This window comes from Cebidichthys violaceus, unplaced genomic scaffold, assembly GCF_023349555.1.
Source record: "Cebidichthys violaceus isolate CVI_PGR_0920_01 unplaced genomic scaffold, fCebVio1.0.p SCAF_9, whole genome shotgun sequence".
Lineage (NCBI taxonomy): Eukaryota > Metazoa > Chordata > Actinopteri > Perciformes > Stichaeidae > Cebidichthys > Cebidichthys violaceus.
In genome coordinates, this window is record NW_027176975.1 from 7373154 (window position 1) to 7388966 (window position 15813).

The 15813-nt window shown below is 41.0% G+C and overlaps 3 protein-coding genes across 19 annotated transcripts in view; 2 read left to right on the plus strand and 1 right to left on the minus strand.

Moving 5' to 3' along the window:
* The window catches only part of ank1a (ankyrin 1, erythrocytic a), an 89063-nt gene extending 82358 nt beyond the window's left edge, over positions 1-6705 (plus strand). For 12 of the 15 annotated variants that reach the window (XM_068704250.1, XM_068704251.1, XM_068704255.1 and 9 more), the window contains 3 exons: positions 122-274; positions 1559-1657; positions 2822-6705. In XM_068704250.1, the coding sequence (XP_068560351.1) occupies positions 122-274; positions 1559-1630 (225 nt within the window). In that variant the 3' untranslated portion in view covers positions 1631-1657; positions 2822-6705. Of the gene's footprint in view, positions 1-121; positions 903-1558; positions 1658-2821 lie in introns of those variants that run through there. The other 3 variants (XM_068704253.1, XM_068704261.1, XM_068704267.1) reach the window with 3 other exon arrangements.
* A 528-nt stretch (positions 6706-7233) lies between these two features.
* On the plus strand, positions 7234-11110 carry eif4ebp1 (eukaryotic translation initiation factor 4E binding protein 1). Of its 3 annotated transcripts, none has more exons than XM_068703392.1 (4): positions 7234-7406; positions 7517-7685; positions 9095-9284; positions 10449-11110. In XM_068703392.1, the coding sequence occupies exons 2-4, from the start codon at positions 7551-7553 to the stop codon at positions 10478-10480; spliced, it is 357 nt and encodes a 118-aa protein (XP_068559493.1). In that variant the 5' UTR covers positions 7234-7406; positions 7517-7550; the 3' UTR covers positions 10481-11110. The 3 variants fall into 3 exon arrangements, with proteins under 3 accessions (XP_068559493.1, XP_068559494.1, XP_068559492.1); XM_068703393.1 differs by having other exon boundaries at positions 7541-7685; XM_068703391.1 differs by having other exon boundaries at positions 7234-7685.
* A 2462-nt stretch (positions 11111-13572) lies between these two features.
* On the minus strand, positions 13573-15807 carry spaw (southpaw). Its single transcript, XM_068703820.1, has 3 exons — positions 15522-15807; positions 14322-15136; positions 13573-13913 (listed from the first exon to the last, which is right to left on the minus strand). The coding sequence occupies exons 1-3, from the start codon at positions 15805-15807 to the stop codon at positions 13761-13763; spliced, it is 1254 nt and encodes a 417-aa protein (XP_068559921.1). The 3' UTR covers positions 13573-13760.
* Positions 15808-15813: the final 6 nt, after the last annotated feature.

Genomic DNA, 15813 nt, shown 5'->3' on the forward strand with positions numbered 1-15813 from the left:
ATTTTTTTATGTTAGTTCTTTTATATTTGACCAAGTCTGTCTTTTCACTGCCTTATTCCCACTCTCTGCCTCCATCCATTACTCTCTCCCACCCTCCTTTGTACATGTGTGTATGTGATAGATTGTGCGTAAGGTTGTGCGCAGAGGGAAGGGTTCAGGTGAGGAGGGTGTTCAGGAGGTGAGCCTGGAGGGTTCTCTGCAGGATGCCAACGAGCTGGAGGTTGATGCTGAGCAGTTCATGAGCTACGCCATCCTGGGCCGGGACAGCAGCAAGGTGGGCTTCTGATCTGCAGACAGCTGACCATCTGATCAGGGCCTGTTTGATTGAAATCCATGTAGCAGCTAGTTCATAGTGAACAAGGGACTCTGTGCTGCAGTGAGCTTTAAAGTGTCATATCATCATGGTTTTCCCGGGCATATCCCGGCAGTCTTTGAGCAGCTAAACCTGCAGGAGCTTCAGTACGACAGGCTGAGGACACAGTTTGTGTGTGTGTGTGTGTCCTCATTATCTTAGAAGCAATAGCCCTGTTTTATTGTGTCAGTCCTAAATCACTAGGAAGGATTGAGTGCAAAGTTTGGTTGGTTAAATTGGTTGATTACTGACCTTCTGTCACATTAATCTCCACCTGAATAGTATTCTTCTGCATGCTGGAGGAACAAATGAGTTCACTTTGCTCTGGTGCTGTTATTGCTCACAGTTCATCGGCCTATTCAGGGTCTCATCATTTTAGTCATCACTAAGCAGCAACCAAACTTATCATCGTTTGTTTCTTGCATATTAATGACTGAATGAATTGATTGTGGCTCCTTGTGTGTGGCTATATTTTCATTCTGTCCCTATCAATTATCTCAATGGCTGACTCTTGTCTTTTCTGCCTTCATTAAAGTTGATAGTCCTTCAACTGTGACTGTGTTCTGTATTACTCAAACCTGCAAGACTCTGAATCAGAGCTGGGTCAAATATTATTTAATATCTTTTACCTTTTGTTTACTTTACCTGCAGGAAGTAGCAGAGAATTGGGGTTTAACACATTGGGACACTTCAGAATATTAGGGTGCCACTTTGTGTATTGTCTTATGTGGTCAAATCCACCCATCCATCTGAATATCAGGAAATCAAAAATATATTTTTAAATATTATCTGACCTCAGTCTACTCTGAATCCCAAAGACTGTCGATGCTTCTGATGCCCTCTTATCTTCAACTGTCTTTCCAACTGCCACCCATCTTTTCTGTCCTTGCTTGACTGTTTATGCATAATTTCTTTCTCCCCCCCTCCCCTTTCCTCTCCTCTCCCTTCACTTATTTGTTTCTCACATTTCATCTCATATCTGTTGTTTTTACTGTTTTTCTGTCCTTTCTTTTCTTCTTGTGTCACTATTTCCTTTCTCTGTTGATTCATTTCTGTTTCCCTTCCTCATCTTTTTCTTCCTGCCCCGTCTCCTTTATTTCACTCTCCTTTACTAATGTTCCCTCAACCTCTTGTTCGACTCCTGTTTTCCCACCTCTTCTCAATCCTTGCACCTCTTCTGCTGCCAACCCCTCCCCCCTGATGTAGCCCGATACTGTGGATGTGAAGAAAGGTGCTCAGATAGTGAAATGTGCCAGTCTGCGGAGAGTTAAGCAGTGAGGCAGACTGAGTGCTGCGTCCCTGCAGGTACGGGACTGACCCACAGCGCCTCGTCTGACCTGTGGGCTAGACCATTTAATCCAGTCTCTCTGGATTAAATGCATCTGAATGTACCTTTAATTCAATACTAATGACATGTAATGTGATGCTGGCACAGAAAAATGAAACTTCAGTTTAACAAATGGTTAAGATTCAGTCATTTAATAAAACAATACATTAAAAGTCTCAAAAAATGGGGACATTCAATGGCAAATCTGTTAAATCTGTCTAAAATAGAATTGATTTTGATATACAGAGTTTCAGTCAGCATTAATGCAGAGACGATGCCAGTCATTTTCTTTTCAAATATCTATTTCTTCCAGTTTTACAATCTCAACAATAGAAATGGCTTGCCTTCTGCAAAATGCTTTGTCATGTTAACTTCAGATGTATGGAGTTATATTTCTGAGTAATAGCAAACATGCAACTAAATGCATTGGGCACAGAATACATTTTTGTTAAAGTTAATCTTAAATTAAATCATTCCTTGCGTTCATTTTTCTACAATATGTAAATTATGTTTCTGTGCTCTGAATATAATGCCATACAGACGAGCAACACTAGTTCAATGCAAATAGATCATTATTGTTTTGCTTAAAGTTAAGTCAGGTCATAATTTTCTTTATGCATGTTGTGACTAGCTGGAAAAAGGGTTGGCACAGTGTGCACTCAGCAAAACAACCAACCAAAAAGGATCTTGTAAAGTGGCAGCTCTCAAGGGCAAAGCTGTAAGGCCAGTTGTCCTGGGTATTGCTATCTGGAGCCACTGCAGTGTGTGTGTGTGTGTGTGTGTGTGTGTGTGTGTGTGTGTGTGTGTGTGTGGGTGCATGTGTGACTTGCCCTTTCTAACGTAAAGGCCTTGACATTCCTGAGATTACTGATATTTCAAGTGACTCACTACTGAATTTTAAACCACTTTTGCCAACCATTTTTGCTTGAATGCTTCTGCAGAACTAATGTGCTGTTTTAGTGTTTGAGTGTTGCAAACACTGATCAGAATAAGAGAGGAATTTAGGTGATATATGAGCTTCAATTGTAGGGAAAGATGGCATATAATCATATTTGCATTGACTTACTGCCGCTTGCATGTCACCTGCTCTGTAGATTGCTGATGAGTTGTGGCTAAATCAGCGTGTTTCCGTCTCTCCACAGAGTTCTCCACAGGATTCAACCCCTTCACCGAAACCATCCTACATGGACACATGACCAGCAGCAGTTGACAGGAGGAGGAATGCATAAAAAAGGCAGACAGACAGAAATGAACGGCAACGCCATGACAACCATAGCGGCTATGCCTACTATCAGCACGCACCGGAAGAGGATATGGATTTACCTGTAGTTTTTATTACCTTTTTTTTTTTTTTAAGAAACCGTGGAAAAAAAAACATCTACTACTACGCTAAAAGCATGATTTCATATAAAACACAAACACAAACAAAAAAAAACTAGCAACCAAAACGTGCTTCCTGTTATATGTATCAGCATGAGTGACTGCTGCCGCATGGCCTGTCTTTAACTACGAAAACTGAGGGAATATAAGGGTGGGTCATAGGGTGGGGAGGGATGGGAAGGACACACTGATGTATGGGACAGGCATGCAATGTAAGGTACTGGCCTGTTTTCCAAACCAACGGGGAGAAGTTTATCAGTCAAACTTAAGAAAAAGGGGAGAATAAAATACTGAGGATTACATAATCTCTAGGCAACAGGTTACTCCCCCTCCTCCCTACCACACTCTTCCAGCTAAGATCATCACAAACTAGTTTTAAACCTGTCCCAGTGTTCTCAAAGTCCAGAAAAGCTACAATTATCCCCAAGGATATCAGTGTTGTACATAATATCGTATGCACTAAAATGCTCTACGTGACTGTGTGTTGCGTGTGTTGTTTATGTTATAAGATCCCTATGCCATGCCACTGATGCTGCTGTTTCAGGTACATAAGAAATTCCCCCTTGTTTTTCTTGTTTGGTTCGTTCAATCTGAACCTATATATTATTCAATATATCTTGAGATCTTTGTGGGTAGAACATGCAATTGTTGTCGCTCTGCCTGTTTTTAAATGTCGGGTTTTTGTGCGTCAGGTTGTTTGTTTCTTTGTGCTTTTCATGTGCTTTCCGCCTTTGCTTTTGCCACGTTAAACTGTAGAGGGAAGACAATAGTGTAAGTCATTTACTGTACTGTGGGTTTTTCAGCTTTGGGAGAGAGGTTTCTGCAGTGAACCTGCCTCCCTGACCTTCCCTCAGAGTGGTTTGCCTTGTGGAGGGGGTGACAAAGAGATACATGATGAGTGACACATTATCAAGAGAGATTAACCTACTCTACCATCCCACTCCTCCGCCTTTTCTTGTCCCCTTGTCCTTGTGAGGTTTCTGTTAATCAGATGTCTGCCTGAGCCAAAAACCCAATACCCTCACCTTCAATCTTGCTGATATCGCCCTACCTCCTGCTTCTCACCCCCTCCTCACTCCTCCAGTCAGCCTCTCAGAGTAGATGTAGCAGTCCTGTCCACCTCCAGCAGGGGGCAGGATCTCACCGTCAGCTCGTAGCAGTGTCTGTTTGACCTCATAGTGCAGTATATGACACCACCCCACAAAAGGTGCAGTTATAGACCGTCTCACCACCACCAGAAGATGTCACTTGATGAGAGTGCAGCAACTGAAATGCTGGTAATAATGTAGCACTGGTATGACTGGATAAAAGATGAAGAGTCAGCTGGAGAAACAAAAGTGCTGTGCCGAGGGTCAAGGACGTGTTGAGCTTTGATGTTTGTCTCCTTGGAAATTGTTTGGAGTGTAGCAAAGACAGTCAGTCACCAATCACTGTGATGAGAAACTGTAATACTGACCTGCAACTGTGAGCCTGACCCTTCCTGAAGCCTGTATCTTGTTTCCCTCCTTTCTTTAGTGTTTCGTCTTTATTTGTCATGATTTACTGTCTTAACTGTACTTCAGAAGAAGCAATAATTGCTTACAAAAGGAAAGGATTGTTTGTGTGAATGTGTGTTTGTGAGAGAGAGGGAGAGAGAGATAGACGGAGAGAGGGGGGATTTTAGAATCATAGTTCATATTCTTCCTTAGCTCGGGCTTTCAATCCGTTAATAACAGCTGTAGGCTACTCCTCACTCTACTCAGAAATGATGTCAGTACATTAGTATCCCACATTTCATCACTTTGCTTTGTCTGGAAAAAAATTGATATTAAGTTTTACACCAAGATTGGGCAAATAGTGGTATGCCCTCATACCAGCCATCCTCTATCTGCAAAGTGCCCAGTGTCTGCTTTTGTTACTCATCAGGGAATGTAGGTGTGTTTAGTCTAGCTTTTAAACGTTAATGGCATTCATATGCACCTTGAAAGAAATCCTAGTGTGTGTGTGTGTGTGTGTGTGTGTGTGTGTGTGTGTGTGTGTGTGTGTGTGTGTGTGTGTGTGTGTGTGTGTGTTTGTAAGAGAGAGATTTAAATATCACAAATCGTCTGTCCTGGATATTGGGACATGTCAACGTTGTGATAATATCACAGGAAGTAATATGTCAAATGGACAAAGAGCAGAGGCTCTCAGATTATAACTCTAATTAAAAAAAATGTAAGTTGATTTAACTCAATAAGTGTGCCATCTCACATGATATTAATTATCTACATGCATTTATTTCGAACATTATGTTAGACGTTGAATACTTTATTATGGAAAAATATGTCAGTCACAAGAACGCAATAATCACCCATCAATATGTGTTTGCTTTAGTTTGGCTTCACAGCCAGAGATGATGAATGTAAAGTCTTGGTATACTGTAAGTCTTGTTTTAAAGTAGTCATCTGTGTTGGCTCTGTACTTTAGTAGATGATGGGGCGTTCACTCTGTTGTATCAACTAAATATCATCACTCATTACAAACATGAATAGAAATCATGTAAGAGGAGACATTTAAAGAGAGAAGCCTCAAATTGGTTTTGAACATTTTAGCAAATATCCCTTCATCAGATATTATTTCTACTTAATTATATTTTTAATAACCACACAAAGTTGGATGTCAAAACAGATTACACAGTAGTGTAATTGTGTACTACTTATGTCATAGCATACGGTTTGCTCTCTAAGGGCTCATAATTATGGTATGCTTGGGTTGGTTTCTGAAGCAGGGGCCATTTATAAATCCACTGCTGATGTCAGGGTTGGAGCGAGGCTGGAGTCTGATGAAAGGACAATAAGAAGGAGCACTTTGAAGTTAGAAGGAATTATTGTGGGGAGGCTTAGTGGCTCCGACGGCTAGTCTTTCAAGATGACAAGCATTTTTCCTCAACACAACCCTAATCTATTTCTGCCCCCTTTACCAAATATTAGACTGAGCCAATTCTAATTCAATGGTGACAGTTTGAACACGGTTTGAGAGGAGTCCAACTAAGTGCAAGCAGAGGGAGGAGTGGTTACATCACAAAAATGAACAATGTACAGCCCTGCACTGAGGGACCACTGAGATGATGCCATGCACCAAGTTCATGCAAAAATATTAACTGTTGCAAAAACTAGAGAACACATGTATATTCCTTTAGAATGGATTGAAGACATTATTAACGCAATAGCATATTACTCAATACTAAGGAATGCAACTGCGCACATGCACAGAAAATGTTTTTAACATAAAAGGCTATATATATATATATATATATATATAAATATATATATATATATACATGAAATATATGAAAATATATATATATATTTACTTAGAATGCTATGCACCCTTACTTGTCAACTGGGATTCTAGTTATGTTATGGATGTACTTTTAGCATCATACAGCTGTAGCTACCAAGAGACTGTTGAGTTCTGGGTAATGCCTGCAACCTGGGGATAAAATAGGGGTCTTGTGGGTATTTTAACCTGTTTTATTTGCTTTTTTTTATTGTTATGGAGATTCAAACATGAATTTAAAATATACATGTAAAAGCCTTTTAATCCAATCAAATCCGAGGACATCTATTGACAATTTACTCTGTACACCAGCTCAACATTTACAAAATTAATAAAGAAATGAAATGTCTTTGTGTATTGTGTGTATACTTTTGTGTGAGACACTTGCACGTGATACAAGTGCACCCAGCTGCTGATGATCATTCTGTAGTTTCGAACAAACCAAGTATTATAAACATGCTGAATTACCTCGGGCCTCTTCCTGTCTATACTGCTGTTATGAAAATAATTACATCTTATTCGACTTTCACCAAAGTACTGAATGTTTAACATAATGGTCTCTTTCAAACTCTGCAAACGCAAACGTAAATAGACAATGAGTCCACCAGTGGCTAAACTCTGTTTAACTATAAAAAAGAAGGTAGGATTCCATTTTTAATATCCATTGAATAAATTCAGTCCTGCAAAACCAGCAGCTATTGCTTGTGTATGCCACAGGTTAAGGTTATAATTAAACTGGTAGTAGTTAATCGAGCAAGGTCAGAAGTTCTGGAACTATTAAGATATAATATATATACGAGATATATACGAGTTGCCATTGCATTGTATGCCAGTAGAGGGCGCAATAAGTTTGTGTCCACCTCGAGTCGGGAGCATTCCCTTGCAGCCTGTCTGCGTGTTGTTTTGTGTGCATGTAGAGGGTGAGTGGAAGCAGAGAAACGTGTGCTCAGGTCCTTTTAAAGACAGAACCTGGACACTCTGTGTGTGAGACTGCGTGTTGTAATGTGACGCATTTAGATACATTTCATCATTTGCACTTGTGAATAAGAGGTATTTATTTTTATTTATGCGAAAGTGTGCATTCTGTTGAGCCAAACAGGCGCGGTGCGGCTTTGTTGTTTTGTAAAACCAAGACTTTTTGCCTGTTTCATACTGTTCAGTTAGCCAGATTTTGTGTAATATAGTTCAGACAAGATGTCCACTGACTGCAAGAAGACCACTGCCACGGACATCCCGTCGACCAGGAGGGTGACCATCAACGACGCGGCGCACATGCCCCTCGACTACTCCACTACTCCCGGTGGCACCCTGTTCAGCACGACCCCGGGTGATGCGTACAGTTATACATTATATTGACCTGTGTGTGTGCGCCAAAGAGATATGCCGTTACCCACCGTTATATATGATGCATACTCTTATTAACTAAACGGCTGTATTGTCGGTGAGTGCAGGAAACGCTCATGTTAACGCCATGAGGTCGGTTGCTGTCAAATGCCACTGTGCAGAACCAGCTGCTAGCGCTGCTTAAGCTAGCTGCTAACGCTAGCTAGCAAGTGTTGGGTTGATAAGAGGAGACACAAACGAATAAATACTACTGACTTTGAGGCAGTACGGTAAATGTGATCCAAGGCAGGTGGGGGGTATAAACTCATACATCGCTGCTTTGTCAGTTCATGAGACGTGTTACGGTGTTTGTGGGTTTTGTCAGCTGATCTTTAACCGTTAGCGACACCCATCTGTCCTCTGCAGCTAATGAAGCGGGTGCTGGTCATACGTCACGGACAACTAAAGCTGTGATTGGTGCTTTCCAGTTTGAGCCTGTGGTCCATGATCAGTCTGACGTTTTAATAGTAATACGTTGCCATCTTTGGATTGGTTCTCATTGGTCATGTGGTGTCGCGAGCACCTCCCTCGCGGGTTGTGTGTTTATGTTATGTATATGTATAAATGCACAGCTGATGTATAAACCCAATATGACCAAACAAGTGATCCAATTGAAGCTTTATCGATTTTGGGATGCACTTCAGTTTAAACATTTACCAGTGCTACTACTGGAACTACATTAAATATTATAAGGTTTGATTTATCAGAACCATTTATTGCCAAGAAAGTTTTCACCTACAAGAAATTTGTCATGGCGGAAGGTGCATAACATTAAACAATAATAAACAAGCAATAACATCAAACAATCAACAACAATCAAGACAGTGCAAGAAATAGAACATATTAAAATTTACAATAGAATATACAATAATATAAAATAACACATTGTTGGTACTATATATGGGTAGATATTAAAGAATACATATGTCCCTTTTGTGCAAACATTACAGTGTAAATTACTTTATTATATTGGTCAGATTTCAGTGTCTAGTATACACTGTCAGTACCCACACTCCCTTTCAGCCAGAAGACCCTTACAGCAAGAAATGGACCATTTGTTGGTGGTTATGTGGTTAGATTTGATGGAAATAAACATAGACGGGACCATTCGATTTAAATAGCATTAACAATACAGCAATTTTGCTGTTGTCGCAAACACAGTTGGCATGGGCATATCATCAGAGCAATGGTGAGAAGTGTCATGGTGGAATTTAGTGGACACATCTGCATGAATATGATGGATGGATGGATGACTGAGCCACTAATGCATGTGTGATCTAAGTACTCTGTCTGAACTGAGTCAATGCTCCATGTCCAATATTCATCATTCTCGTTTCCTTCCTCTTCAAACTAAAGGTACCAGGATCATCTACGACCGAAAGTTCCTGCTGGGGTGTCGCAGCTCTCCGGTGGCCAAGACTCCTCCGCGCGGTCTGCCCAAAATTCCAGGGGTGACCAGTCCTCCCTCCAAGGACACCAATGAGAAGGCCCATAATGGAGAACTACCGAACAACAACATCGGTGCACCTGACAGCAGCAACACTGGTTTGTTCACACCTCAGACAAACATCACAGGGATGCCCCTGCATTTGGAGGGAAGGATTCAGAGCTATAGTCAGATGCATATTCATGTAGCCATTAAAAACTACAGCACTGATGGATCCTCCACCTCCTTCACGTGTATCACTATCTCACACAGCTGCCATTATGTCTGCCAAAGATGATGGCTTGAGGGTTCAACACAAGATACGATACAAGGATGTCATTTCATTCCACTTTATGGTTCATCCTGAGATTGTGTCCCTGTCGCCTGATTTCTGTTTAGTATATTTCCGCCTCAACCAATCGGTAGCTTAATGTGTATCTGTCCTGTCAACATAATTTTCATTTGATACAGAAGCTGAGGTTGCAAGGATTTTAAATATGTAGATTTTTAGAACTGCTTTTTCTTTAAGTCGGCTGGCAGCAACCTGAACGGCTGCATCAATCTCATCGACGCGTGTCAACATTTTCTGTTGCCATTTTTCCACCTTCCAAGAAGAAGACTTCTACATTCTTAACACCGCCTCTTAACAAGACATTCTTAACGCCGCCTACCAAGCTCTGCTTAGATCGGTTGCTTCTCCAGCGACCATCATTGAGCACACCACCAGACCTAATTTAATCGCTGAAAGAAATTTAAGACATGGGCGGCATTTCAGAGGTCTGGAATCCAGCTACGGCCTGACATGTTTCCTGACATGATTTCATATTCATTTGTGTGTTTTTTTTATTCTTGAATGGATTAACGGTCACTGACACAAGAAATTGCTGTGGGTCATAACATAACATTCACTTTAAATTAGTTATAAATTAGTACTTTATTTGAGTTGTTTTTCAAAAGACAAAAACGTATTTGAAGGCCTTTCAAGTTAGCTAACCGTGTTAAAATATTAGCTCCTGATTCTTTGAGTAACCTGTCAAATTAAACATGCTTCATTGCTTCTTTGGGTATCAGTCACCCTCTAGTGCACTCTTGCAATGTTTACTACCAGATGTTATTTAACAATATTTTACCAGCTAGTGATTAAGTCCTCCAGTCTCCCTGAAATATTACTTATGATTACTTATTACTTATGATTTAAATATGATATGCAACTGACGTAATGAAATGTAGAAAAACATGTTTTCACTTTATAAAATATTTCTTTTTCTTTTTTTTTTGTCCAGGTGATGACTCACAATTTGAAATGGACATCTAGGTGGTCCTGGAGCGAGTCAGACTTACCAACACGATGCTGTGAAGAGAGGCTCAGGAAACGCCTTCTTATTTCCCATCATCCATTCCATGAAGACCGAGGTTCGCCTTCATTATCTCCAGTGTCTTAAAGTCTGTCTTAATCAATCTCAATTGCTTGCTATGATCAGAACAGATCTGTAATGATTTTTTTTCTGTCTGCCTCAAGGCTTAACTTAAAGCTGATTTATGTGTAACAAAGTGTGCCTTCCTATAGTGGCTATACGGTTCAAATCAACACTGAGAAGTAAACACCAACAAAGCCTCATCCCTAAGAACTGGGATACGTTAATGGAATGGAAGATCAACAGGGAAAAGTCATAATTGTAATTTGCTGAATTTATTACCATTCCAGAAGGGTTTTTCTCTTGATGTGCTTTTATTTCAACACATTTCCTGACACCTCTCTTCAGCCATTGCCTTGAAATGTTGAGGATACTGTATCATTTGTTTACTGTGCTCCCAAAAACGAGTTCTTCACCTGAAGTGTCATACAGAGAATGTAAAACATCATTTTGTTGATGAAATTTTTGAAACAGATTTTCACACGGTTTGTAGGGTGACAAAGCATTAAAGCAAACACCATTAAAGCAAACACTTTGTTTGTCATGTATTTGATATGTTGTTCTGTCATGTCAGTGAATTGTATTTTTGTGATAATATATATTCAACGGCTCACTGGTCTGAATACACATTTCTCTTTAAGCTGGAAGAGCAAAAAGCCATAAAAGCCGTTGTTTGTTTTTTTTGCGATATATATATATAACGAAAAGGAAAGATTTGATGACCATGATGAGTTATTGACAGTTTCCTTATTAAAAGCAAGTGAAAAGCAAATATTCATTTCAAAATGCTAAATCTTCATCATGTTACTTCACAGACTTCCTGTGCTGCTCTGATTCAGCACGAGTCATCTCAGAGGAATTCCTCAAGGAGCTCACTGGAAACTGATAACCTCAGTCAGTGGGGTGTGTAAAGCGAGGTCAATATACATCTGTACATGGCTGGGAGACACTCCCTCCTTCCTAACAGCTGGATGGGGTCATGTCATCATGCAACATCTCCTCTTGCTGTCACTTTTTGCTTCACTGTGCCATAGTTAGGTTCATTAGGAAGTAGCTTACCAGGCTTTCCCTCTAATGGGTGTATTATATAAGTGCTTCTAAATAATGGATGTCCCAGGACAACTGAGACATTATTGCACTGAACTGTTCAGTATTGGAAGGCCGCTGTGCCGAGTTAGTGTGTAGTTCAAGTTCCTGTTGTACAAAAGATGTGCAAGTAAAATGGAGTTGGACAATTACCTATCAGATGTCCCGTCAGAGATACTTGTTCATTGGCGTGCGGACAGCTCACCTGGTAAGTACCTGGACTGACCACCAGGGTGTTTTGGACAGAGAGGTTTGTTCAGGATGGAGTGGGAGAACTGACACATGATTTGGAGGTGATGACATCAAGCTCCTTCTACTGTATGATGTGTCTCTCTGGACACTTGTCAAAGTGTCAAGGTACCACATCAGCTTCATTATTGCGAACTGGTTATTGTATAAATCATAAGTATAAACAACAGAGTGGATACTTTACAGTTGTTTAAGTGAGCATGAATAAGCACATAATACCATTTGTGATAGTGTAAGCATGTAGCTCTCTGGCATCAACTGGCCAGACCATTGTAGGACATTAGAGGAATTATACTGAAAGTTGTGAGAGAACTGGTCTTGTCTGGTCTTATTTGGGTGGAAGTGTGAATTGAACGGTTTCAGCTGATCAGTTCCAGTCCATCCTGTCCTTCCTCCACAGTAGCATCACCGTCCAGACGTGGACTCTCTCCATTCCCTCGCTGCTCTCTGTTTGTTTGGGGTCTGAATCTCCCCTTGTCACCTCTGCTTCCTGGCACTCCCTGCCCCCTCCCGCCAAATAAACAAGTGCTACTGCTTTTCTCTTCCCCCATTGGCCCATCCGTCAGTATACTTCTGTGTTGTTACACTCGACCTGCCTGTTTGATCACAATCAACAAAAGAAGCCTGGCCAGAAAGGACACTAATGACCTCTGATGATGTGTGCTGTAAAAGGCCCAAAGATGTGGATTGGAGGTGAAGAAGGCAAATACACTAAAATGTTAGCTGGTCACAAGTCAGAGAGGAATAGTGGGATTACGATGTGGATGAGTATCTACGAATGGTTGAGCCTCTGGTTAGTGCTTTTGATGTGTACTTCATTCGATACATTAGCTGCTTCTGCTGAGACATTCATTAGAAATCACTACATATTAAATCCAGATAAAAAAAACTGACTTAAAGCTTCCTATCCTGTATACATTTATTAAAACATCACTAATCATAGTTTAGTTTAGTTTATTTATTGTGCACAATTTAAACAATAAAATAAGAATAAAAAAACATAACAGAGATAAATAAATATCACAATACAGGAAGAGGCAAAAAGCCAACTGGGCTTATTTGAAGCCTCCACCTTTATAATTTTACAGTATTACAGAGAACATAAAATGAAAATTCACAAGATATGACTACGTAAAATATTGTTGACAAGGTGTTTTTACAAGATATGAAATATGATATCAATACATTACAAACAACAAAAGAAGAAAATGTAATTGTCGAGTGTGTGCGTGCATGTGTGTGCGTGTGAGAGTATTAAGTGGAACATGGAAGTTAACAATGGCCATAAAGATTTAAATCTCATAAGTAATGGAATACTTTATCGTGTATCAATAACACTGGTATATTTTACTTTGAAAACCATCTTAATGTGCAAGTTCCCCTGTTTAAGATGTTCTGTGGTCAATTTAAGCTAAGCTATGCAATCTGAAAGCTTTCAAAGAGTTCATATATTTTTAGGGTTCATAAATTCAATAGAAAATTAGTACCCAATATTCAAATACTATATTCAAACTTCTCAAATTCAATAGTGGAGCATCCAAAAAAAATCACAAACATGTCAAAATAAAATGTTTTAATATATGCTTTCATATTTTATGTACAAAATATACATTATAATGTATAAATAGATACAACATATAACATTTGCACATCAGGTTTTTTCATACTAAAGATAAAGACTATTGTGTACCACCCAGTATGGATGAAATATATTGTCATTCAAACTTAACAGACATATCCTGTCATTTGTTGTAAGACAGAGAAGACAGTAGAGGAGCAGTTGAAGATCATGCTCCATCAATAGTTGCTCTTGTCGCTGCAGTGAAACCAGTGATGTGCTGGCCTTCAGTGACATCCACATTCTTCAACAACCATGTCCTCGTGATGCCGCAGGGCCAAGTCATCGTTCTCGTAGTACAGCATGGAGAGCGGGCTGAGGCGTGTTGGCACACAGGACAGGCAGGACGCTCTTTCTGGATGGTGATGTTGCAAGAGGCTCTGAAAAATTAGTTGACATGAATAAGAAGAAGAAAATTACTTCATAAATCCCAGAGGGATTTAGATTTTTTCACTCAGTTATTTACACACACAGGCCCGAAGTACAACCATGTACACACAGGACCCTTAGACATGCACTTGGACAGATGTTTGAGTGATGGAACTGCCCCCGAGCTTTTTGGGGGTTCAATGCCTTGCTCAAGGGCAACTCGACAGTGCCCAGGAGGTGAACTCGCACCTCTCCAGCTACCAGTCCACAGGCCGTCCTGGACTGGAACTGTCCGTTTCCAAGCCAAGTCCTCACAGACTGAGCTACTGCCACCGTGATGACAGTAAACCAGTGACTATGCAAAAAAACATTATTTAAGATCCTAAAGAGTTAAATGAGAAATCAAGTTGTCATCTCACCTGCATGTATGCATGGTTGGTAGGGTTAAAGGACTCATCCAGTGGTGTGGGACACTCTCCCTCACAGCGAAATGCATTGTAGCGCTTAGGATGCACAATCCACTCGTCCCAGCCGATGTGTTCAAAGTCCACCCACATGTCTACCTTCCGACACAGAGGCCCCTGGGCCGGCTCTGCTGCTGCTGCAGGCGTAGGTGAAGCTCCTGCAGCCACCCTCATCATCTCCATTCTGTTCCTTTTGTGACGACGACTTTGACTGTCACTGCTGGCTCTGTCCATCGTCACATACTTGGAGTTCTCCACAGTGTGAATGAGACTGTACGCTGTATGGCCTTCCTGGGGCAGGTTATGTTTGGAGAAGATCACCATCATGACCCTGTTTGTGGTTGTATGGTGTATTTTTCTTTGCCTCAATCCCAAATTCTTGAAGAGGGACTCGTCAGTGATCTCACCTCTATCCCCAGCACCGCTCCCATGGTCTGCCTCAGGTTTTCCTGAGGCCTCTTGGCTGGACACTCCTTCTCCCTGGTACAGCCAGTATTTTAACAGAGCAGTCACATTAAAAACCTTCCAACCTTTCTTTGTGCTGCTGGCTGATGTGCCAAAACTCCCCAAGAACAGTTGCTCATCCTGGCACGATGCGCTGTCCTGGTCACAACTCCGCTTTCTGGAGTGATATAAATCCACTGTGGCACGCTTAGAGCCAGAGAAAGCAGGGAGTCTGATCCGAAGTTCTGCCAGCTGGACAAGCTCACTAGTAGAGATGGATGACATGTCAAACGCGACTGTCCATCTGTCTCCCACTTGATAGCAACCTAAAAATGAGACATTACATGTAAATGAGAACTCAGAGTCACATACAGCAGTCTAGAGGTTTCTGGTCAAACCAGACCCCTGGACAAATGTCAAAACCCTGCAGTGGGAGGGTGAACAGAACAGGATGTGTATTGAACCCCCCTGTGCAAGGACGTCTGAGGGCTAATATACACACCCTCTCACATAAAACAGAGACAGCCTTTAAAGTGGAATAAGCATTTTGACACTTGCTGGGTTGTAAAAAGGGAGGGTCTGATAATGCTGATAATGCGCCAACCAAAGAGCTGCTGGAGAATGGAGTACACCGAGGAGAAACTAACACTATGTAACATGCTGTATACCCAGTGATGCAGATAATCATTGGAAAGAAAACTGCTTACTCACCTTTGGCCATCAGACTTAGGACGGAGTCAGAACTGTGCGCTGACGAGTTGTGACCTTGCACTGTAGCGGTGTTGACAGCTAATGCCGGTGAGAAATCGACAGTCCTGAAGGAGCGGTACAGCTGCATCATGTATAGAGGATATCTGCTGCGATGATTAATTGAGAGATTTCTCAATGCTAAACTGGACTTGAGGTCTTTCAAATATCTGTGCCCCTGTGTGGAGAAAACCAATCCAAAAGAACAGACGAGGAATGTGCAGAAAACTGTCAGGACTCTGGCTTCCATTTTAAC